General features: G+C 36.1%; 1 protein-coding gene across 3 annotated transcripts in view; it reads right to left on the bottom strand.

The window, feature by feature from the left end:
• atm (ATM serine/threonine kinase) overlaps nt 1–23328 on the bottom strand; it is a 59837-nt gene that overhangs the window by 19055 nt on the left and 17454 nt on the right. For 2 of the 3 annotated variants that reach the window (XM_058744494.1, XM_058744495.1), the window contains exons 22-46: nt 23118–23248; nt 22888–23002; nt 21473–21643; nt 21199–21374; nt 20736–20979; nt 20495–20601; nt 18780–18906; nt 18481–18680; nt 17452–17626; nt 15549–15713; nt 14916–15063; nt 14028–14123; nt 13467–13638; nt 13171–13312; nt 12579–12755; nt 12265–12442; nt 12036–12147; nt 9249–9407; nt 8987–9095; nt 8644–8732; nt 7524–7626; nt 7290–7438; nt 6959–7063; nt 6420–6539; nt 1870–2104 (exon numbers count right to left, since the gene is read on the bottom strand). In XM_058744494.1, the coding sequence (XP_058600477.1) occupies nt 1870–2104; nt 6420–6539; nt 6959–7063; nt 7290–7438; nt 7524–7626; nt 8644–8732; nt 8987–9095; nt 9249–9407; nt 12036–12147; nt 12265–12442; nt 12579–12755; nt 13171–13312; nt 13467–13638; nt 14028–14123; nt 14916–15063; nt 15549–15713; nt 17452–17626; nt 18481–18680; nt 18780–18906; nt 20495–20601; nt 20736–20979; nt 21199–21374; nt 21473–21643; nt 22888–23002; nt 23118–23248 (3705 nt within the window). The remainder of the gene's footprint in view (nt 1–1869; nt 2105–6419; nt 6540–6958; nt 7064–7289; nt 7439–7523; nt 7627–8643; nt 8733–8986; nt 9096–9248; nt 9408–12035; nt 12148–12264; nt 12443–12578; nt 12756–13170; nt 13313–13466; nt 13639–14027; nt 14124–14915; nt 15064–15548; nt 15714–17451; nt 17627–18480; nt 18681–18779; nt 18907–20494; nt 20602–20735; nt 20980–21198; nt 21375–21472; nt 21644–22887; nt 23003–23117; nt 23249–23328) is intronic. The other variant, XM_058744496.1, reaches the window with a different exon arrangement.

Consider the following 23328-nt stretch of genomic DNA (forward strand, 5'->3'; position numbering starts at 1 on the left):
CAGCCCTAACCAAACCAGGTCCAGACTGTAGAAGGAGCTCCTCATCAGGGTTATTATAGTTTTTATATTTTTTTTATTCGTTTTATTTTAATATCGTTTTCAAATTTGCTATGAAATTTAGTTTAGTTTTTATTTGTTTCATTAATATTTTTTTTTTTTTGTGCGCACATTTTTATTTAGTTTTATATAGTTAGGTTAAGAAAGACTTAGCATAATTTAACCTTAGTGAGGCAAACGTTTATAGAGACAAAATTATCCCATGCTGAGATTGATAGATGGTAAAAGTAGCCTATACAAATATACACCAAAGGATGCAAGCCTTTTTACTAAATGAATCTACACAAGTTGCACTTAATGTCATATCTAATGGTGTGTTGAGATATTTAATATGAAAATAAACGTAGCCTAATTTGGTTATATGTCTTTTTTCTTATTTAACCATAATCGTGATATTGTAACTGTCGTGCCTTGCGCACTTTTCCGTGAACATCCGCGCATAAATCATAACTGGGACTAATGAAATTCAATAATAACGGCAATCGTAGGCCTATTTAAAGGCTCACATTTGAATATGTTATTTTCTTTATTTATGAAAAATTATAAGCATGAGTATGATGTGATTTAGCCTTTGCATATTTATTTGTTCAAAAGTTTGGCAGTGATCACAAGATGTTATGGCACGTTTTGTATTGTTTACAGAAAGGTGCGTTCTCATTTTTTCTTCTTCTGTTAATTATCATGTTGCGTATCTGTTTTTCTTCAAAACACCAACTTGCCTAATGATGGTTTGATTGCTTGTGTTATATGAGAAAATTAATAAGTTTGCCTACCTGATGTTGTAGATTAATGCGGGTGCGGTTCGGCTCGGGACTCGCGGTCTTTATGTCAAACGGTTCTGGTACAGAAATAAATTAGAGCTGCTGTCGGGTAACGGGTCGGGTGTTCTGTTAAGTACTGCTGGTGCACGTTTACCAAACAGGACCCGTGCAGGACTCTGCTTTAAACCGCTTTGCGTCTCTCCGTCAGAGATGCGCCATTTACATGTATTTCCCATACCGCCACACAGCTCATATATTTTTCAGCCAAGGGGTGAGAACGTAATGATTACGAAACAGATCATTTATTTTTGTTAATTATTATCTTATTTTATTTCAGTTAGTTAATCAATAACTGTTGTTAGTTTCGTTTCGTTTTCGTTTATCAAATATTTTGACATTTTTATTTTATTTCAGTTTATGAAATTGTTTTTTCATCAATCGTTTTTGTCTTAGTTTTATTTTTCTTTTACGAAAATAACCTTGCTCCTCATTTAGCGATAAACTCCTCAATTTCAAGTTCACCTTCAACAACTAGGCCTATATGTCAACAACTAGACTTTATCGTTATTATCGCAGGAAGACAAATTTTTATCGTGGGGAGAATTTTTAACAGTATATCGCAAACGATAAGATATCGCCCATCCCTACTGAGTACATTAAAATACTTAAAGAGGTTATGTTGCCTTATGCCGAAGAGGAAATGCCCTTGAAATGGGTGTTTCAACAAGATAACGACCCCAAACACACCAGTAAGCGAGCAGCATCTTCGTTCCAGACCAACAAGATTAACGTTATGGAGTGGCCAGCCCAATCTCCAGACCTTAATCCAATAGAAAACTTGTGGGGTGACATCAAAAACTCTGTTTCTGAGGCAAAACCAAGAAATGCAGTGGAATTGTGGTCTGTAGTGCAATCGTCCTGGGCTGGAATACCTGTTCACAGCTGCCAGACTCCATGCAACAAGAAAATTCTTCACGCGAAAAGCCAAAAGCCATGCTAACTTACATAAGCAAACAAGACATCAAAGACACGCATAAAACCATAGAGAGACCTGTGTGTTGCCTGCAGAACGAGCCAGCTTGCACAGCTCCATCAGGTGGGAGGAATAGGCAGAAATCAGGTAGGTCTTCCGGTCTGGATCCGTCTCTGAGGAAATCAATGTTTCCTGTATGGAGGAGCGCAGGGCTAAGACAGGCTCGACCAGGCTGAAATCACTGTCGGTTAACAGATCTGAGTGCTGTTGCCACTTCCTGTACACTTCATTAAGGCTGGAGTCAGTTACAGGCCTGTCAAGAACAGAAACATAATATTATTAATGTGTAGGTCTATGATATTACACTAATTTATTGTGTCTTGATCTATAATAATAATAATAATAATAATAATACTACATTTAAAAAGGAATTCATAAGAACAATAAAATAAACAATTTCAATTAAAGGGTGATTGAGCCATTTTGTTTCTTGATGTTTCAGCTATTTATGTGTGATAATGTGTTATTTGGGGAAAATTAAGGGGCAATGCACTTCCAGATTTCACAAAAAGCCTTGGCATTAGCTTTGTAAAACTAATTTTTTAAGTTTTTTTGATGTCTATATAATAGCTAAAGATGTTTCTTAGCATTTCCATTGATCTCAATGACAGTAAATAGGCTGGCCCAGGTCCAGTGTTATTTTAGTATAATTTATATATTATTATAGTTTTTGTTAATATTTTTAATTAGATTTTATTTTTATATTTTGTTTTAATTTGAAAGTTTTAGTAATTTTGTTGTGTATTTTTGTCATTTTTATTAGGTGTTTTTTAATTTTTTTTTTTTATGTCTATAGTTTTTATTAAGTTCAGGTTTATTTAGTTTTAGTTATTTTAGTATTTTAACCTAAACTAAACAAATGTGTGAATGTTGAAATATAATAAGCACATTTCCATGCCATTAAACTAGCATCCATCCTGAGCTATGTCATCAGAACACACAAATAGTTTAAGAGACTATCAATAATCAAGTTTCCATCCAGTTTTTGCTAACAGTTTTGTTATCGACAAAGATGCGTAAATATGCGTAAAAATAAAAATGTGCGAAATTTGCTGTCTATTTGCTGGCCTGTTTCCATCTAACTGGCCTTTTACCGATAAAATGGTGTGCGTGATGACGTCATCCCTAAAAAAACAAATTGTCGCATAAGTTTTGGTGTATCGCAAAAAACAAAAACAAAAACAAAATGCCCTTAAACTGTTTCCATACATAATTTCACCTATTGCATAAATTATAGGCTAGTAGCCTGTTCTTCATCCATTTGAAACAAAACAGCCTATTATTAAATTGTATAGGCCTACATGAAATTATTTTTATTAACAAGTGTCATGAGTTTTTTTTTTTTTTTTTTTTTACTTTGTTATAGACTATTAGATAGATAGGCTACTTCATAATCAAGCAATAATCATAAACAGGTGCAGTTGTATTATTATTTTTCTGATTAACGTTTATAGGAAATAGGAATGTTCATTTCGGTTATTTTATTTCTCCTAACCGACGGTCGATAAGAAATATTAACCGTTAACCGACAACATTATTTTAAATTAGCCTACAATTACTATTTAAAAGTTTTTTTTCTGTTCTCATGTCAGATGTGTATGTATGTATGTATGTATGTATGTACCAGGAGCACCTAAAAAAAAACACAACAAATTCCTCGTGTGTTTGCACACACCTGGCGAATAAAGCTAATTCTGATTCTGATTCTGATTAAATTCAATTTAAATTGATAGGTGGCTGTGATCCATTAAAAATACCTAAATTTGTTTTCCAGGGATTAATTTTATACACGCCAAAAGCAGCATAAACAACATGAATGTGAGGATTCACGTGCACGTCGCGCAACAGCAGCGCTTCTGCAATATTTTTATATTTTATATTTTTATATTAAATATATTTTTCTAAATAATTAATCAATTAACAAAATGAAAGAAAAACAACTGCAACAATTAGCAGCCTATATGCAGAATTTTGGTTCATTTTTGCGATGCGCATCTGTCCGTTTCCTTTATTTCACAAAAGCGTTTTGTTTTTATTGTGAATGTACACAAATAAAAGAAATATTTTTAATAGTTTTGAATAATGTCTTACTCTTATATGACCACAAATGAAGGAGTAGGCTATTGTAAGTTGTTTCCACTTTTATAAGGGAAAAATAAAAAATAAAAAAATAAATCAAGTGATCGTGCCGGCGTCTCACGCGCGCAGTTAAGCATTAGCCTACTAACTCAACAACGTAGCCTGTTCATTGTCATAATAAAATACAGTCAGCCAAACATATTGAAAAAACATGCTATTTTATTTCCCCTCACTCCACAACAAATCCTTTAAATTTAATGGTAGAAAGAACTCAGAACAAAACAAGAATAAAAATATAAGAAGCTAACAAGCCAATACGAATTCATTTAAAATTTTGTACTTCGCGTTCCAATATCCATGTAAAACAAAATGTGCTTGGCATAATATCACAGGGGTATGTATGGTGGTCAAGCTGAAAGGCACGGACTACAGGCTATTTAGACTGAACAGTGCACTGTCAAAAAATTATGTAAACCTAGGCTTGCCTACGAAAGGAACATCAAATTAAGATAAGTATGTTTGAGAGGTAACTCGTCTTTTTCTTACCATGTATAAAATAATTTTATATAATTAATAATATGAATATGATTTAATGCACTTTTGAACTACAGGGAAACGGTGCTTTAACGTGAGCAACACCATGAACATGGACGCTGCCTATAGGCTAATTCTGTCATGTGACACCACATTTATTTGTGTTAAAGCCTCTTTTCTTGACAAAAAGTGTTTCCAAACAAATTTTTGCAACATTTGAAGTATCGATATAGAATTTATGTACTAAAGTTAAACGGAAAAAGATTGTGTCGACACATGAGAAATTTAATCGATAATTGGCATTTCCATCAGCTATATCGTAAATATTTTAAAGCGCTAAATATTTTTGCGCAAAAAAATCCTTGGATGGAAACCTGATTACTGAGAATGATGCTGTTTGTTCCCCGGATAGTGTAGTTACAATATGTACAAGCAGGGGCAATTCTAACCAACAAAGAATTGACCTTGACTTGATACAGATACAGAAATATTTACAACACTTTTAAGTTCGAACATTTCTTAAAGCTGTAAGTTTTGCCTCTTTGTCGCCATCTCTGTTTGAAAACGTGGAATTGCAGCTGCTTGCGGAATTATCTTCCTTGTGTGGGTTGTGTACGGCTCCAGCGCGGATTAATCTAATGTTTTGAGGTGAATGTGTGGCAGTCAGTCACCGGTGTGGATGTTTACTGTACTTCGCAATCACAGATTCTACGTCTTGGAATATATGACCCAAATAAGAATTTTCACCATATATTGCCATCTGAACAAGTAACAAGTCTTTTTTTCTGACCAACTGAGGAAAAAAGAATTACAATACCAATGGTAATTAAACGCTACCAATGGTAATTCAATCTAAAGATCGGTTAGCTCATATCACATCAAACCGTGTAAATGTTTATTATTGTTATACTTTATTCTCAAATTATTCACGTTAAAAACATCAGCATTGCATTACTATGAGTATAGTGTGTATTAGAGTGTAGATTTCAATTTCTGTACAGTCTAATATCTAACTGTCATACCAGTGTTTCCCATACATTGATTTATTTGTGGCGGCCCGCCACAATATCAAAACTAACCGCCACAAATAGATTTTTTCAAAAAGCTTTGACTTTGTTGAATAAACGAGCACTGCACGTTTCAAAATCGAAACAGTGCGGGGGGTTTTATATCACTGTATTTCTGAAGGAAACTGACTTTCTTCGTTTGTGAGCAGAGCTCTGCTTTGTGTACAGCGTTACCGGGGAAACCGCTATTTCTCCTTGCTCTAAAAACGCCTCCTGCTGGCAGATAATGAATTTGCATATATGCCACCACAAATAGAGTCCAAGTCTGTGGGAAACACTGCATACCATTCGAATGTCATATTAAGAAATTCTTTTAACCCAAAAAGCAAATTATTCTTCCTTCGAACTGGTTTTCTTTAAAATACAAATCTTGTGTAATCCCAGGCTATCTGTAATCAGAAGCACATTTAAAACTGGAATATAATTTAATTTCATCCACATGTGTTTCATAAACACATAATCATTTATGTGGATTACAATCCGCCATCAAAATGATACATTTAATTATTTTAGCTGCTGTGAGAAAAGGCTATAAACGATCCACCACCTGCAGCATCCGCACATGCGATAGCTTACTAGCCGGGACAACTTCTTTATGTTTACAGACATGACGCAGTGTCATGCTCGAATTTCCCGCGAAAACCTACCCGTACCACTCAAATGAGAAAACATTACTATAAGCTAACTGCTGTGAATCAGGCTAAAGTATGGCAATAGTTTTGAACTCTGGCTGGTTATGTACTTGCTCAAATATTGAATATTCAAAAAAATTACGGACTGCAGCTTTAAGGGGGTTTTTTTGGGGGGGGGGGGATTAAGATTTTATTTGGTAATTAGGAAACAGAGCTTTTGCTTCTATGATTCTAAAATTAAAATATGGAATCTGACCTGGAGAAAAGCTCCTCGACACTCTGGAGTTCACTTATTCTCTGCAGGTTACAGAGAGCAGGATAGAGTGAAGACACGGCCTCCAGACTACCACGACACAACTCCTCGACCTCATGACCTCTGACAAAACATACAAATCAGATGGAGGACCCTCTATGGACAGGATCTATATCTGTAATTGTTACTTATGGCTATTCACATCAAGAACAATAACTATAAAGATAACTATTAGCATCCATACCAACACATGATAACGTTCTGTATAAAAGTGTGCTGCAGTTAAGTTGTCTTCCCCTTTAAATACTCAAGCTTTTTAAAGTCAGGACGATTCTAATTGGCTGTCAATGTTTTTATCATTCATCAGCTGGAAAAAAAAATAAAAAAATCGAATGATATTTTTCCTCTGTGTCTTTATCATTACAGTTATGGGGTAGACTTTGGTATTCTCATAGAATTAGAACAATTATTAAAGGTTTACAGTTACAGTTATTGTTTTTGGTGTGAACAAGCCTTAACACAGGGACGAGTAATCTAGTTACCTGGCGTAGTTGAGGGTTTGCCCAAATAGGGAGAATTCTCTATCTCTCAAAGCTTGGACAGCACTGAACAAGGACTCATTGATGCCAGGCTTCAGCTTCTCATTTCTGAAAATAAAAATAAAATGTAAAAATAAAACATAACAATTGTATTTTCATATTTCACATTTTATTTATTTAATTATACATTTATTTTAGTGGCAGAGTAGACTATATATACACCACAGTATAAAACATACAATAAAATCTCAACTGACTGACACGTTTCTACCATAACCCTAATGCAAACTTCTACTAATGCATAATAATGATTAAAGTAAATACAAACCCACACCTCTCAGGCAGGTCACAGTCCCACTGCGTGTTTCTCCACGCAGCCTGAAAGCGTAGCTCTCGTAGTTTAGGACCCCACTCCATCCCTTCTTTCTCCAGCCCATGAAGATACGTGTTTAGAATACTACACAAACCAAAGTTCTGCAGACCCTGAGAGAGACACAGACTAACCACTGTTGACCCGAGATCACAAATTTAAATTGCAACTATTCTCATAATTTTGAAGAAAATGTACCTCTACTATGCCAGTCTGCCGTGTGACCTCTGGGAGGTTGGAGTGGAGGTCGTATGAAACCAAAGCCTTGTCCCACATGGCCTCATGTTCATATATTCGAATTCTGGAGACCACAAAGAAAGAAAAAATCAGCACTTCTACATTTAGTAAAATAAGGACCTGTTAGTTCAAATTAATTAATGCATTAACTAACATTAAACAGTGAGCAACACATTTGTTTCATTAATCTAAATACATAAAGTATTCATTCTTTTTTGCTAACGTCAGTTAACACAAATGCCAAGTTAATTCTTAGCACATTAGCTCAGCTCCATTAAATAATGTTAACAGATACAACTACCAGATTTTAATAATATTTCACCCAAAAAATTTTCCAAACCTGCATGAATTTCTTCTATCGAACACAAAAGAAGAAGAATTTTTTGAAGAATGTTGGTAATCAAACAGTTGCTGGTAACCATTTACTACCAAAAAAATACTATAGAAGTCAATGGCTTCCAGCAACTGTTTGGTTACCAACATTCTTAAAAAGATATTCTTTTGTGTTCAATAAAAGGCCAATAATGCCAAAATTTTTAACAAGAAAGGTGAGCCCACTAACTGTGCATGATTAAATGTGGTCTTCTGAGCTCAAGTTTGGACTAAGTAATTGTTATAGTACTCAGAAACACCATCTGCATCCACTTCTGAGGAGATTTCAACATGTCTGCATTATATGCAGCAGTAGCCTAACAACATGTCTGTAGCTGTTTGGCTATTAGGCAGTAAGTTATTATGCAAGTTATTATATTTTGATTAAAAACACTAACTTTTTTGCACTGATAAATCATTTATAATAAGACCAGGAATGTGTATTAACAAAGTAAATAGGGTCAACACTGCTTTATGTTGACTTAAGCTCATAATCATTCATCAAACAAAAGCAAAAAAACAAAAGCATTTGGGTAAGTTGCTTGTAAAGATGTTTTTGTGTGAAGGTGTGTGAATCCTTTTCAGACAAATTACTCCAATTTTAATTAATTCATATATTTATGAAAGTTTTGTGAATGAGGCCTGTTGTGCATATAATACATATTTACATTTATTAAAATATCTGGATTTCCTTCAAGATCTGTCTCACCTAGTCAGAGGACTGATTAACTTGCCTCCTCCACATCCATACAGGCTGTCAGGTTCTCCAATGCATCTGTACACTTCAATCAGAAGATCCTGAGACAGGAAAATTAAGCCATGTACTTAGTCTTACTTAATATCCCCAGTATTTTACTGCATTATGATCAATGAAGTACTGTAGAGTGTTTGAGTGGTGCAGAGTGTAAGCAGAACACGGAGTGAAACTGCAGTGAAGAGCAGAAAAATGTAACAAGAAATGATTTTGAGAAGTGACTGCAATATGTTTTGAGAGAAAAAGAGAAATGGCTGTTGCTCCACTCTACTTGCGTACTCTGATACCCATTACCCACCTGGAGACTGATGCCAGAGTCTTCTAAACTCTTTTCATTCACACTGCTGATGGACAGTGTCTGGCTGCTCTCCTCAAACGTGATCCGTCTCGACACTCGAGACTGTGACCTGAGACAAACACATGCATCTTGTCACCACACAGCTCTTCAAAACAACCAATGAATCTAGAGTATAGAACACTATGATCATGATTACAGTAGACATGAAGTAGATGACACATTACATATAGCCTAACAGTAAGCAGAGAGTCGCTGGCAGTACCTTCGGCTCTGCTCCATGTTGGATCTGATCTTGTCCACGTAGATCTCAGAGTACAGGAGAGCAGTGAAATGGGCAGAACACATCTGAGCGGCTCCAGCCACCTCCAGATAATTTAGATCCAGCCAAAAATTTGAATCACACACCGTCCCATATTCATTACTTTAAAAAACAAAATGTCAAAGTTTCATGCAAAATTACTGCAGTGTACAATTAGTGAGAATGTAACAATGTGTTTTAACTATTTAACCAGGTGTCATTACAAATGATCAACAAAGAAAACTGAAAAGATACACAAGTTCTGCGTCGTGCCAATCAGCAACATTCATCTTATTCATTTCGCCAATGAGTTTTTCTCAAATAAATTTTAATTGGTTTACTAACAAATGTCAAACAGTGTATGCAGTACATACATCATATTCATGTCAGTTATGCCTTTTTTCAAGTCATCAGCATTTCCACCACATCTCAAATTATGTATTGTTTTGGTTGTTTTCATATTTCATGGTGGAATATCTTAAGTCACGATAAGGCTAACTTCAAAGTAGCATTTTTTCTACACCCTAAAATCACATTTGTATTGATTTTGACTGCAAAATCCAAATACTTTATGGTTGTCATTTTTCATTTCAAGCATACTCTTAGTGACAGTTGTTTTCTTGGTAAGCAAGTACACTAATGCATATAATACTTTTAGTCAGCAAGGATGTGTTAAATTTATCAGAAGTGACAGTAGACACTTACAGGGTTAGTTCACCCAAAAATGAAAATTAGCCCATGTTTTACTCACCCTCAAGGCATCCAAGGTGTATATGACTTTCTTCTTTCAGATGAATCCAATCAGAGTTATATTAAAAATTTTCCTTGCTCTTCCAAGCTTTATAATGGCAAGCTTTATAATGTTTTTGTTCAACAGTCCAAAAGTAGTCAAATAAAGCGCATCCATCCATAATAAAACGTGCCTCACACAGCTCCGGGGAGTGAGTAAAGGCCTCCTGTAGTGAATTTATCCGTTTTTGTAAAAAAAAATAATAATAAAAAATCCATATTTAAAACGATATAAACAGTTTTGTGCAACTTCCTCTAACTGTTGTACGCGCGTTCACGAGAGACTGCCTTTCTGGTGGATGCCGCCAGACGTAGCGCATGCACATGTGAGTCGCGTGAAAACCAACGTTTGTTTACAGGAGCAAAGGAAGCAACGTTTCCTTACTTTATCAAAGGAAAACCAATCTCGTCAATCCTCCAACATTTTTCTTTACTCATTTTGTGCTTCTAATTCGTGACCGGCGTTTTGTTTTGTTCTCTCTCCATTGCGCTTCCGCATTCGTCACTAATCATCGGTGCTTACGCTACGCATACGTCTTACGTCATCCGCCAGAACGGCTTCCGTCTACGACAGTTAGCAGAAGATAAAGATGTTTATATCGTTTTAAACATGGATATTTTTCTTTAAAAAATGCATCAATTCACTAAAGGAGGCCTTTATTCACCCCCCGAAGCCGTGTGAGGCACACTATAATATGGATGGATGCACTTTATTTGACTACTTTTGGACTGTTGAACAAAAACACCCAGCCATGCCATTATAAAGCTTGGAAGAGCAAGGAAAATTTTTGAATATAACTCCGACTGGATTTGTCTGAAAGAAGAAAGTCATATACACCAAGGATGCCTTGAGGGCATATGTCCTACGTTATCCGCCGAAACGGCTTCCGCGTACGACAGTTAGCAGAAGTGAGAAAAAAGTATTTAACATTTTAAATATGGATATTTTTCTTACAAAAATGCATGGATTCGCTACAGGAGGCCTTTATTCGCTCACTGCAATTCATGTTACACTGAATTGCAGTTGCACTTATCTGTACATAGTAAATGCAGTTATTTTAAACTAAAACATGATTTCGCCCCAAAAAAAACAAAAAACAACAACAATAACGTTACCACTCTATTAGGTCTTGCAATATCCGTACGTGCAAATCCCACAAAAAGAACTCCGTAATATATGTATGTTTACATGCTCATGCACTACAAATCATCCTGCACTGTTCCCCAGCCAGCTGCTTGAACTCAATGTTTCTCCTTGCACATGTACAGTACTTATCTGAAGCATTCGTATAGTTTGTATAGTTTGTATTTTTTAGTTTGTATAGGTACTTTTTTATAGATAGTATATTTATATTTATAGTCAAAATCTATCAGTAGGATAGTTGTGTATAGGTTTATATTGTCTTACTCCATTGTTGTATGCCTGTATTTATGTAGCACCGTGGTCCTGTGAGGCACGACATTTCGTTCCACTGTATGCCCCGCATGTAGCGGAATGACAATAAAGCTCAACTTGACTTGAACTTGACTTGACTAAATTTTATCATCGCACAGACCAGTTTTTCCGCATATATGTCGCACTGTACAGCTCTGCTCGAGGGCGAGTAAAACATGGGCTAATTTTCATTTTTGGTTGAACTAACCCTTTAAAATGACATTTAAGACTTTGTTAAACTATATTAGACTTTTTTATGGCCTTAAATTTGATCATACCAAATATAAGACTTTTTAGTACCTGCAGAAACTCTGGCATTAGCAAAAATTTCACAGACAGAAAAGCTCCATTGTTCATTGTCAATAGTGTTTCGATATTTAAATCACTGAACAATGATTATGATGAATGTAACAGCACCTATACTTTCAGCAGTGGCAGTAAGTGTGCATGCATATTCAAAAATCACATTTAGAATTATATACTGCTTTGGATAAACAGAATTTGACAGAAATGAAAACCTGTCCAACCTTCCAGGTGCCACTGGGCGGCTCTGTTGCCTGAGATAGTCTATGACTGCCAGCATGCTGCGGAGTGAGGTTTTGTCTATCTGGCTCTGGTTGCCAACATCAATACTGTTTCCTGTTAAAACAGAAAAAAAAAAAAACATTCTCTTGTAAGGAATGAAAATTAAGGCAGCACTGCAGCAGACCAAGCTGTTATGTCACAGTCAACAGCTCCTAACAAATAGCTTTGTACCTGAATCAGAGAGCATGGGGGTGGTGGGGCGGCTGGTGGGGGTGGAGGGTCTGCGGCACTCACTGAAGAAACTCTGGATGTGTGTGGATAACAGCTGTCTCCAGGAACCATCCACATCTCCCAGAAGAATATCATGAACAAAGAGTGGCAGCATCCTCTGACAAAAATCTGTTTTTACCTACAGCAGTAAAAGAGTTTTTCACTCAGACTCTGTTTCCATTTGCATTGAGACTTTGGGTCAGACAAGTACTTGTGTGTAAAACCATTACAATGGATCATCAAAATACAGCATGGCTACTATTTCGTCAGTGTACCTCACATAAAGGTCTGGTGAGAAGCAGAGCCTCATTTTGGACACCTCCACTGTCTAACAGGGCCATACACAGGTTCTTTATCCAGTCCTTGTGTCCACCAGGTTGCACTAACCAGAGTTCAGAATTGTCCAGCCTATGTCTGGACTCTGAGGTCACTTCCATACTCACGATGGTCTCCTGTATAAAAGACCAGATAAATCCTATAAGGCAGTGCTTCCCAAACCTGTCCCGGGACCCCTGCACATTTTGTATGTCTCCCTTATATAACACACCTGATTCAAGTCACCAGCTCATTAGTAGAGACTGCAGTTTGGTGCGTCTGACAAGAAAGACATACAAAGTGTACAGTGGTGGGCGGTCCCACGGACAGTTTTGAGAAGCACTGCTATAAGGAATGGACAGCTTTATGGATAACTTTTTTTTTTCTACAAAGATTCTTTTTGATGTCAGTTATTAGTTAATTTATTTAAACATCCGTTCACTCGTTTGATCATTAATGGTTTAGCAGTTCACAAATATTTTATGTGCAGTTGGAATCAAAAGTGTCCATAAAAAGATTTTATGTAGACGTATGCCAATGTGAAAGACTTGCCCGTTTCTTGGCAGAGCGAAAGGGGTTTAGGTATGCAAGCAAAGGGTCCCTTTTGCTTTTATACATTTCCCCAAATTCAATCCCACACTGAGTGGCCAATATATCCTTCAGACATATGCCAGCAGCCTGACGTACCACAATACTGAAATAAAAAGAGAAAAGACACAGAATTATGGTCTAATCGGTGTACGCACATTCATAATTATTGCTATTAGAAAGCAAAGTCTAGAAAGAGTTTCTTGATCTAAGGACAGTGTGAAAGTGTATGATCTGATGATTAAGTTGTAATGAAGTGCCTGTGATGTGTGAGTGCATTGTCCATGCAGTTCAAGATGATGAAGATCCACTGAAAAGGAACGTCAGGGAACAAATCGGCTGCTCTAGCATACAGCTGGTCTTTCCCATGGTGCAAGGCAATGGATGATAAGTCAACTGGCCCAAGTTCTCCTAGGCACCGGCCAGCAGCCTCTGAAGAGTAAATGATAAAAAAAACATTTGGTAAAGTAAAAAAGTAAAATAAAACAGACATAGGCTACACAGCTTAATGAATGACTAAATTAAATAAAAATTTCAACAAAGTAGTCTTGCTGTCCTATCAGAATTGAAAATGGTATTAGTATACAAGTTGGTATCGTTTTATTATCTTGCACGGGCGTGTAGAAATTTGTGTCCAGTAAAAAGCTCCACCTGCCTCCAGCTAATAATGTAAACAGTAAATTATGGTTTATATATAAAAAAAAGGAGGACAACGTCCTTCTGCAATTTCATCAGGTAATATATATCAACATGTCATAAAAACTGCACTCGTCATGCCATTTAATTTCTTATATTGCATGTCAATACTGAAAAACACTTACTCAAGATGTCTCCTCCACCAGGATGGTTAGCTGCGATTTTGCAAAGCTGAAGAAGGTTAAGAACCAGCTTAACCAAAATACAGCTGGCAGGATCAGCTAAACAAACACAACATGGACATGAAGCATTAGGAAACTGCTAGCAGGGTTAAAGATTTAGGGCCAGTTTTACTAAACAGGGCAAATTAGCGCGAGAGGGCAATTCCAAAAAAGCACCGATGGGCGTGGAAATTTCTGCGGGTGATTTACTAACAATGCGCAAATTAAAGAACACAGACGCAACATCTCATTTACATATCGACCAACGCAATTTACCAAGAAAGAAATAAGCCACAGTCTCCTAGATGAGGGTACCAAGTCATCTTTTATTTCCTGAAGCAAATTAAAAATAACATGGCTTGGCAAACGATATGTTCAGATAATGTGTTCTTTCCAAATAAATAAATACGTATGAAAATGTGTATTTTCTCCCTTCTACCACGCACTCTCTGTTCTCTGTGGTGCCTCCTCCTAGCAACAATAATTGCATCCATTTCAAGCGCAAAATAGTTTAAGACATGCTTTTTTTGGGAGTTAAATAATGGCACAAATGCCAGAAATTTGACGAGCGCAAATGTTAGTAAAACACGTTGCGTGATTCATTTGAATACTCTACTCTCCTCCCATAAATTTTGCGTTTGAAAGCGAAACTCCTTGAAATGCATATTCAAGGTCAGGCGCAAAAATAACTGTGTCCACGCCTTTTCAGCGCTAATTCGTCACTGGGCGTCTTTAGTAAAACCTGACAGTACAATTTTAACGCCAAAAGACAGTTTGCGCTGGTGCAAGCTGTTAGTAAAACTGGCCCTTAAAGAGCTATAGCACATTTAACAATTTCGTAAAAATGCTCACTAATGTGATTCTGACCATGGCATTCTTTCAAGAGTTGTCCTATCTGCTGTTTATGGCTGTGAAGTTGCCTTTTTAGGTCTTTCAACCCCTCCAAACGGGCCAGGGGCAAAGAATCACAAGATGTTACAGACAGAAAATGCTCAATTTCCTGCAATAGACAGAAAAATGGGAGGGAAGAGCAGAATTGTCAATGTTCAGGCATATCTTACAGTATATCACCTGTGTCAATTGGATCTGAAAAATATGATCATGAAACAATTACAAATTACTTAAATTCAAATTCAATCCTTAACTTCAATTTCTACTTAGTTCATGGTAATCTCACAATACAACAGATGGACTTTTGATATTAAATAATGTATAAAGGGCTCTAACACTAGCTTGCTCTATTCTTTTTCTATTATATTGGTTTTCTTTTTATTTATTATATGATTAAAAAAAAACAACCTTGCTATGTGTACTGCGTAAGGCTAACTGAGACTTGTCATAGCACTTGCATATTGCTCTTTTGTTGATTTTGATTGCTTCCATTGTCCTCATTTGTAAGTCGCTTTGGATAAAGCGTCTGTTAAATGACTAAATGTAAATAATGTGGGTCTACACAGCATTTCTGAAAAAGACTATAATATTGACCTGTCTGAGAGTGAAGGCTCCTGAGCTGTATTTGAGAGCGTGTTGGGCGGCTCTCAGCTCTCTAAAGAGTGCTCGGTCAGGAAAAGGCTCCAATAGGGGTATGGAATTTCTCAACATGATGTTCTCTGGGTTTTCAATGACCAGGAACCTTAGTAGACAGAGGACCTAAAAGCATACAATGTGTTAGAATTCCTTGCTGAATAATAAATCAAAACACACATGTAAATAGGGCTAGGAAATATATTTACAGTATATTTATTATTATTCTGTTAGTGATATAAAATTAACCAACATTGTTAATAGCGTAACTGACTTTAAATCAGTACTGCAAACCAGTTTTACATTCAAAGGGTTACTCCACCCCAAAATGAAAATTTTGTCATTAATCACTTACCCCCATGTCGTTTGTCTTCAGAGCACAATTTAAGATATTTTGGATGAAAACCGGGAGGTTTGTGACTGTCCAACAATTAACACTGTCAAAGCCCAGAAATAGTCAAAAAAGTCCATCTGCCATCAGTGGTTCTATCTGAATTTAATGAAGCAACGAGAACACTTTTTCTGCGCAAAGAAAACAAAAACAATGACTTTATTCAACAATTCGTCTCCTCTGGTTCAGCGTAGCACCATTTTGGAGAATATCCACTGGACGCAAACTGCGTATGCTGTTCTGTGTCAGCCGAGCCACAAGGATACGCTGTTTTCATTCAAATCAAAGCGTAAACAAATGTAGAAGATGTATCCGTGCGGTGCTGATGGCATATGGACTATTTTGACTATGGTTTTCATACTTTTCTGGGCTTTGACAGTGTTAATTGTTTGGCAGTCAATGGGACAGTCACAAACCTCCTTTGGATTTCATCCAAAATATCTTAAACTGTGTTCCGAAGACGAACGAAGCTTTTACGGGTTTGGAACGACATGGGGGTAAGTGATTAATGACAAAATTTTCATTTTGGGGTGAAGTATCCCTTTAAAACCTCAGCATCTAAAAAAAAAAAAAATCCATGTAACATATCCATTAAATATTTTAACTTTTTTTTATTACAATGGTTAAAATTAAGATTTTTTTAAAAGGAGTAATTCCAGATATTAATAATAATAATAATATTGAGACATCAACAAGGGTGAAACATATTATGAAAATATTAAATATAATGTCCTTTAGCTACAGTGCCAAGCCCTGTAAACACATATACATAGAGGACAACTTATCTCATAAATTTAAGGCAAAATAGCTATGGGAAAACACACTAGAACAGCAGTTGTCAACCTTTTAGGCTATAAGGTTCCCACTGCCCACTAACCAAAATGTTCCTCTGCAATAAAAACATATTGCAAGTTTCAAAACTCCCCAGTTTAAAATATGAATTGTTCTATTCTAACCTCCAGAAATGCCTGGGTTTGAAATCGGGAGAATACGCCCCTTAACATGAATCATCGTTTTATGTAATTATAGAGGTGTGGTTTCAACAATTAAAAACAATCAACTTAAACACTGTTCCTGCTATTTGAGGTTAAACCCATCTGTTATCCATACTGTAATTACCGGTATTTTATATTCAGAAATCGATCAAAGATCATTCTCTTTATAACTGCTGGAGCAGTTTAAGTCTATTAGTGATTTCTGCATTTTTGCCAAAACACCCATTATAATCAATGAAACAATTTACACTGCTCAACGGATCTCTTATTTACATTGTGTTTTCACTCAGTAGACAAGACTGTGTTCAGCTGCAGCGCAGCGCTGCAACCTTAAATGCTACAGGAGTAGATCTAAATATAATGCAATAATCAACACTTTTCGTGACTAGCTAAACTTAGCAACTGATATAGTACATTATACAATAACAGACTGTGACCTAAAGTTAACAGGTCATGTTCATTCACTCTTCTCTCTCACCTGCTGAGATATGGCAGATTGTTCAGTGACCTGTGCTGTGAGAGTACCAACAATAACCTGCAGGTGGCTCTCTAGAGCATCATCACAGTACTGAACAGCTGTCTGACAGACCAGCGACAACAAGTCACAACACAGGGAGACACTCCGAGAGGACACCTCATCCTGCTGACATGACCTACAGCAGAAAATAAGACCTCAATTATCTGTTTCTCAATGATTTTTGATAACATGAACCACACAAAAAACATCCTGACACTAATACTAGAAGATATTTTTGTGAATTCATTGCACATACAGTGGTGGCCAAAATGATTAGAACACTAGTACTTTCACCAGCTAAGAAATGGTTTTAAGTCAGTTATTTCTATCTTTTGCTGTAGTGTGTCAGTAGGAAATATCAGTTTACACTTAACTCAGACTAAATCCAGAAGAACTGTGGCAACGTCTCCAAGATGCTTCAGGAGACCTACCTGCAAAGCTACAGTGCTGTTAAAAGTTTTAGGCAATTGTGTAAAAATGCTGTAAAATGAGGATGCTGTCAAAAATAATGTCATAAATTTAGTTTCTTTATCAATTAACTTCTATTAACTAAATTAAATCAGCATTTGATGTGACCATCATTTGCGTTTAAAGCAGCTTTTGCCCTCCGTGCACTTGCGCATCGTTTTTCAGGGAGCTTTGCAGGGAGGTTTCTTGAAGCGTCTTGGAGATGTTGTTCTCCACAGTTCTTCTGGATTGAGTCTGTCTGTTTCTTCATGTCACTCCAGACAGACTGGATGATGATCAGATCAGATCTCTGTGTGGAGCACTGGCTGGTGTCAGACAAAAATCTCACTGCATTATTAAAATTAATGGCAAAATGAATGTTTGGACATGTTAACATATCTCCAGCTGTCACACTACAGCAAAAGACAGAAACAACGGACCTAAAACCATTTCTTAGCTGCTGAAAATACTAGTGTTCTAATAATTTTGGTCACCACTGTGTATATAACCCTAAAACATCCCTAATTCTGTGTGCGCACAGACCTGCTGTTGATGTGGTGAATGAGTGTATAGATGATGTCACGCAGCACGAACGCCCAGGCTCCGCCCAGTCCGTCCTTCACCTCTCTGAGCAGCAGGCTGACAAACAGGTGGTACATCATCAGTATGCGGTGCCTCTCGTAGCCGTTGGTGGTCTCAGCAGCCTTCTGACAGATTGCTATGAGAATCCTCTGAATGGACATCTGAAGCATACAGAACACAGACAGATGCAGGAGTTTTATAAAGAAATAAGCAGATGCTCAGGTGAAACAGCAATATGTAAGTTTGCGTGGAAGGCTCACAGGAGTCTTGGACAGGATGGCAACCAGAGACTTGTGATTGGCACTGTGGCATTTGCTCAGGTAGTCCAGCGTGGCTTTGATCACATATGAGCTGAAGAACGGTGGGTTTGGAGCAGGATCCAACTCTCTAATTACAAAAATAAAGCATGTTTATGAAATTTCTCTCGATTCATATAGCGTTGCTTATGCTCGATGATACAAAAACTGAAACTGAAAGACAGTTTGAAAAAAACAAACTGAAAGACAGTTTTCATTTTTGAGTGAAATGAAAATTTGCTCTTTTTTTAAACGGCATGTCAGCTTCTAAGGCTACGTATGTTCATGGTGAGAGCCAGGTTTAGTTATTCAAGATCGCATACAGCCAGTCTGCCTCTATCAAATCAACAACTGATAGATTTTTTTTTCCTTTTTCAATAATCATTTTCACTCAGGTTCAAACAAAATATACTCCCATTGCATCAAGACTTTAAAACAATGGCATTTAAACCTGCATACCAAACTGAGTTGGCAGTACCATTACAATGCATAATTTGGCATCTTTAAATGTCTTGGTATTATTCTGGTATTGACTTGGCACTAAAACATGGTTGATATCACTATTTCATGCTAAATTAGTAAATGTACATTGCCGTCCAAAAGTTTGGGATCAGTAAGATTTTTTAAAGATGTTTCTTATGCTCGTCAAGGCTGCATTTATTCTATCACAAATACAGAAAAAAATGCAATTTTGTGAAATATTATTGCAATTTAACATTCTATTTAAATATACGTTAAAATATAATGTATTCCTGTGAAGCTGGAAGCTGAATTTTCAGCATCATTACTCCAGTCTTCAGTGTCACATGATCCTTCAGAAATCATTCTAATATACTGATTCCTAATCAATGTTGGAAGCAGTTGTGCTGCTTAATATTTTTTTGAGACCCGTGATACTTTTTTCAGGATTCTTTGATAAATAAAAAGTTAAAAAGAACAGTGTTTATTCAAAATATAAATTTTGTGTTGCAATATACACAAATATTCAAACATTTAGGGTCGGTAAATTTTTTTTTAAAGAAATTAATACTTTTAATCAGCAAGGATGTGTTAAATGGATAAAAAGTGATAGTGAAGACTTATATTGGTAGAAAAGATTTCTATTTTGAATGAATGTTTTTCTTTTTAACTTTTTATTCATCAAAGAATCAAAGAAAAAAGTATCACAGGTTCCAAAAAAATATTAAGCAGCACAACAGGTTCAACATTGATAATAAATCAGTATATTAGAATGATTTCTGAAGGATCATGTGACGCTGAAGACTGGAGTAATGATGTTGAAAATTCAGCTTTGCTTCACAGGAATAAATTATATTTTGAAGTATATTAAAATAGGAAACCAATATTAGAAATTCCAATAATATTTTACAATATCACATTTTTTTCTGTATTTTTGATCAAAAAAATACAGCCTTGATGAGCATAAGATACTCCATTAAAAATCTTACTGATCCCAAACTTTTGAACGGCAGTGTACCTGTAATTGTACTTATATTGACTGCACAGGACAAGTTATGGATCACCCTATAGGCGCCACTGAAGTAAATGTGGAGAGTCAGAATGAGTTACAGAAAGAATGTTTTCATAGTGCATCAATTATTTTATCTCAAATAGAAAATGGAAGTAGATTCCTCATGATATAATCCCTTTAATGATCTGTACATGGCATAAAAATATACCCAGTAAATTTCTGTAGGTCTGCCGCTCCTTCTGCTGTCTCATGCAGTGTCATTAACAGCTCCACCACAATGTCAGCCAGGTTGTTGCAAATCAAACTGTCAATTTGCTGAATGACAAAAAGAAGTTGTAGAACACATTTATCTGTGTATATAAATAATTCTTAACTGCATCTACAGAAGATATAAGCCAGTCTACGTGTAGATCAGCATTGTACTAAAAATCAGTTATCTGCATCCTCACCTGTTTTCCCAGGCAGTTGCTGTTTTTCAGTATATCATACACCCTGTGAGCTTTCTCTCTCTGCTGGGCCACATGGGTGTCTTGCCCAGCAAGGGCAAAGTGGGGCAGGATGTTGACCATAAGCTTGGGAAAGCAATTGGCCAGCAGCTGCTTCCAGTCCTGATCCAAGTGAGCACCAATGGATTTCACCTCCTCAAAATCATTCAGGAAGACCAGGTGTGGGATCAGCACATGGTAGGATGACCTGAAATTTGAATACAAAATTACAGCATAATTACAGAAGAACCCAGTTTGTAATATACATCTAAAAAGTGATAACACATCGTTTAACCGACATTAAATAAATGGTCCTAAAATAGGCTTCTTATACTATACATGCAATATATTATTCATCTTGATTTAAGATTTCCATGAGAGGTGACCAGTTCAGAGGTGTAAACAAGAACATTACAGTAGCATATACCTGTAAAACTCTTCCAGACTGCAGTAGTCCAGCAATGTGTAGGGGAAGGACTGTAGTGTGTAACTTGCATCGGACTGTTTTTGGTTCAGCCACTCGGCCACTAGATAATACAGGTGTGAATGAATTAAACTCTTAGAGTCCCTGTACCCAAGTGACTGGGAAACACCTCTCAGCACCTGCAGGGGCCACCACAGAAAAAGTTCTTAATTTCTCTTTTAATGGAGTATAGTCAGGAACATCTGAACATCGTTGAGTGTTGAACATCATTACATACCTTTTTGATTAGCTGCTCATCAATGCTGTTCTCCTTGTAGGACTGAACGAGTGCAAACAGGGCTTGCTTCTCACACACAGGACTGCAGGACATCACCACTGAGACACTTTTGAGCAATACTGCCCGTCGATTAAAGGTCTCGTCAGGTGAGTCTTCTGAAGGACAGTTTTTCTGTAGAACAACAAAAGAGTCAATAAGACAAAAAAATTATGTTTTAGTTTAAATTTCATTTCTTTTTTTATTTTTGGGTGATTTCTCTACTTGAATAATTACTTGGAAAAACGTATTTACTTAATTGAGAAATTGATGGCTACTTGACATTGTTTTAATTTAACATTAATAAATGTACACAATTTATTTTATTTAATATGTAAGTTAATGTTAATGTTAGGGTCAATGTTATGTAAAAATGAGGGAGAGTGTTCATTAGCATATTTGTTTTTCCTGTGGCATTGATTCAAAACATATTTAGAATCCTCAAAATTCACTGGTATTGATATCAGCTACTGACATTTTGTGTTATAACAACCCTAATGTTTCATTTGATTTTTTATATCATAAATTACTTTCACCTAGTTCTAAGAATATATTTTAATATCAATATTTGATTCACCTTCTTTATGTCATCAAAAATTGTCAAAGATATATTTGTTTGAAGGTAATTCAAACAAATCAAAACAAAAAATTTGCAAATTCATAGCAAATCAATTGACACCATATTTAATTTTGATTAAAGTTTTGATTTCTGGTGAACATAAAATGGTTATGAATGGGTGTGTCTGGTTATAAATAAGTTTATATTGAATTTGTTAAACTGCAGTGTTATTCATCTTGGAGTACTGATGCTGATAATAACCAAAAAATAATCTTTAATTATGATATATAATAATTATAAAAACTCTTTATTAGAGTTTACATGCAAATCAATATACTGCTGAAGCAAGAAAACCACTGGATTTTTAAAAGATTTTTTCAGCTCTCGACAACAAAATTCTCACAGAAGTCAGGTACAGTATGTGCGCACAATAATCTTACACAATGTTGATAAAGAATGCAAATTGCAATCAGAGTAACTAAAAACTCGGGTAATGCTAGCATATTAAGCATAATGAGTGTAATACGATAGTTCATCTAAAAATGAAAAGAAGATATTTTAAAGATTGCTGGTAGCCACTGACTTCCATATTATTATTATTTTTTTTTTTCCATATTTTAATACTAGGACTAGCAACTGTTTGGTTACTCACATTTTTCAAAATATCTTCTCTTGTGTTCAAAAGGAAAAAAAATCATACAGGTTTGGAACTTGAGGGTGAGTACAGGATTTTCATTTTTTGTTGAACTATCATGACTGCATGTCACTCTTTACTTACTCTGAGTCTGAAGACATTCAAATGAAAGTAAAGGAGTTTTACCTGCCCCCTCATTCCTTCCTGAGCCTTCAGGTAAATATTCTCAAAGGCCGTCTGCTGGTTCTTAAGAGGAAGCATCATCTTCCCACTGCCATCCAGGCCTTTTTTGAGGAACAAGCTAGAATTTAAAAGTTTGTGTGAATAATGGAAGACCAGTTTCAAGTGAATTAGGTTAAATTAGCTTATTATTACAGAACAGGGAATTCAGTAGAATGCAGGTATGCTCAGCTAACCTCTCCAAGGACAGTGCTGCCAACATACACACATGGTGATGGGCATCTGCTAAATGAGAGGAGAGAACCACTGACACCGGTAGCTCCTCCTCCCGCAGTGATAGCTCCGCCCACTTACAGCATGGGTCCACCTTATAAAAAAATGAATAATGACGTAACTGACTGTTATTTAAAATAGTACTATTACAATAGCAAATCAATAATGTACAGT

This window comes from Onychostoma macrolepis, chromosome 15 (genome assembly GCF_012432095.1).
Source record: "Onychostoma macrolepis isolate SWU-2019 chromosome 15, ASM1243209v1, whole genome shotgun sequence".
Classification (NCBI taxonomy): domain Eukaryota; kingdom Metazoa; phylum Chordata; class Actinopteri; order Cypriniformes; family Cyprinidae; genus Onychostoma; species Onychostoma macrolepis.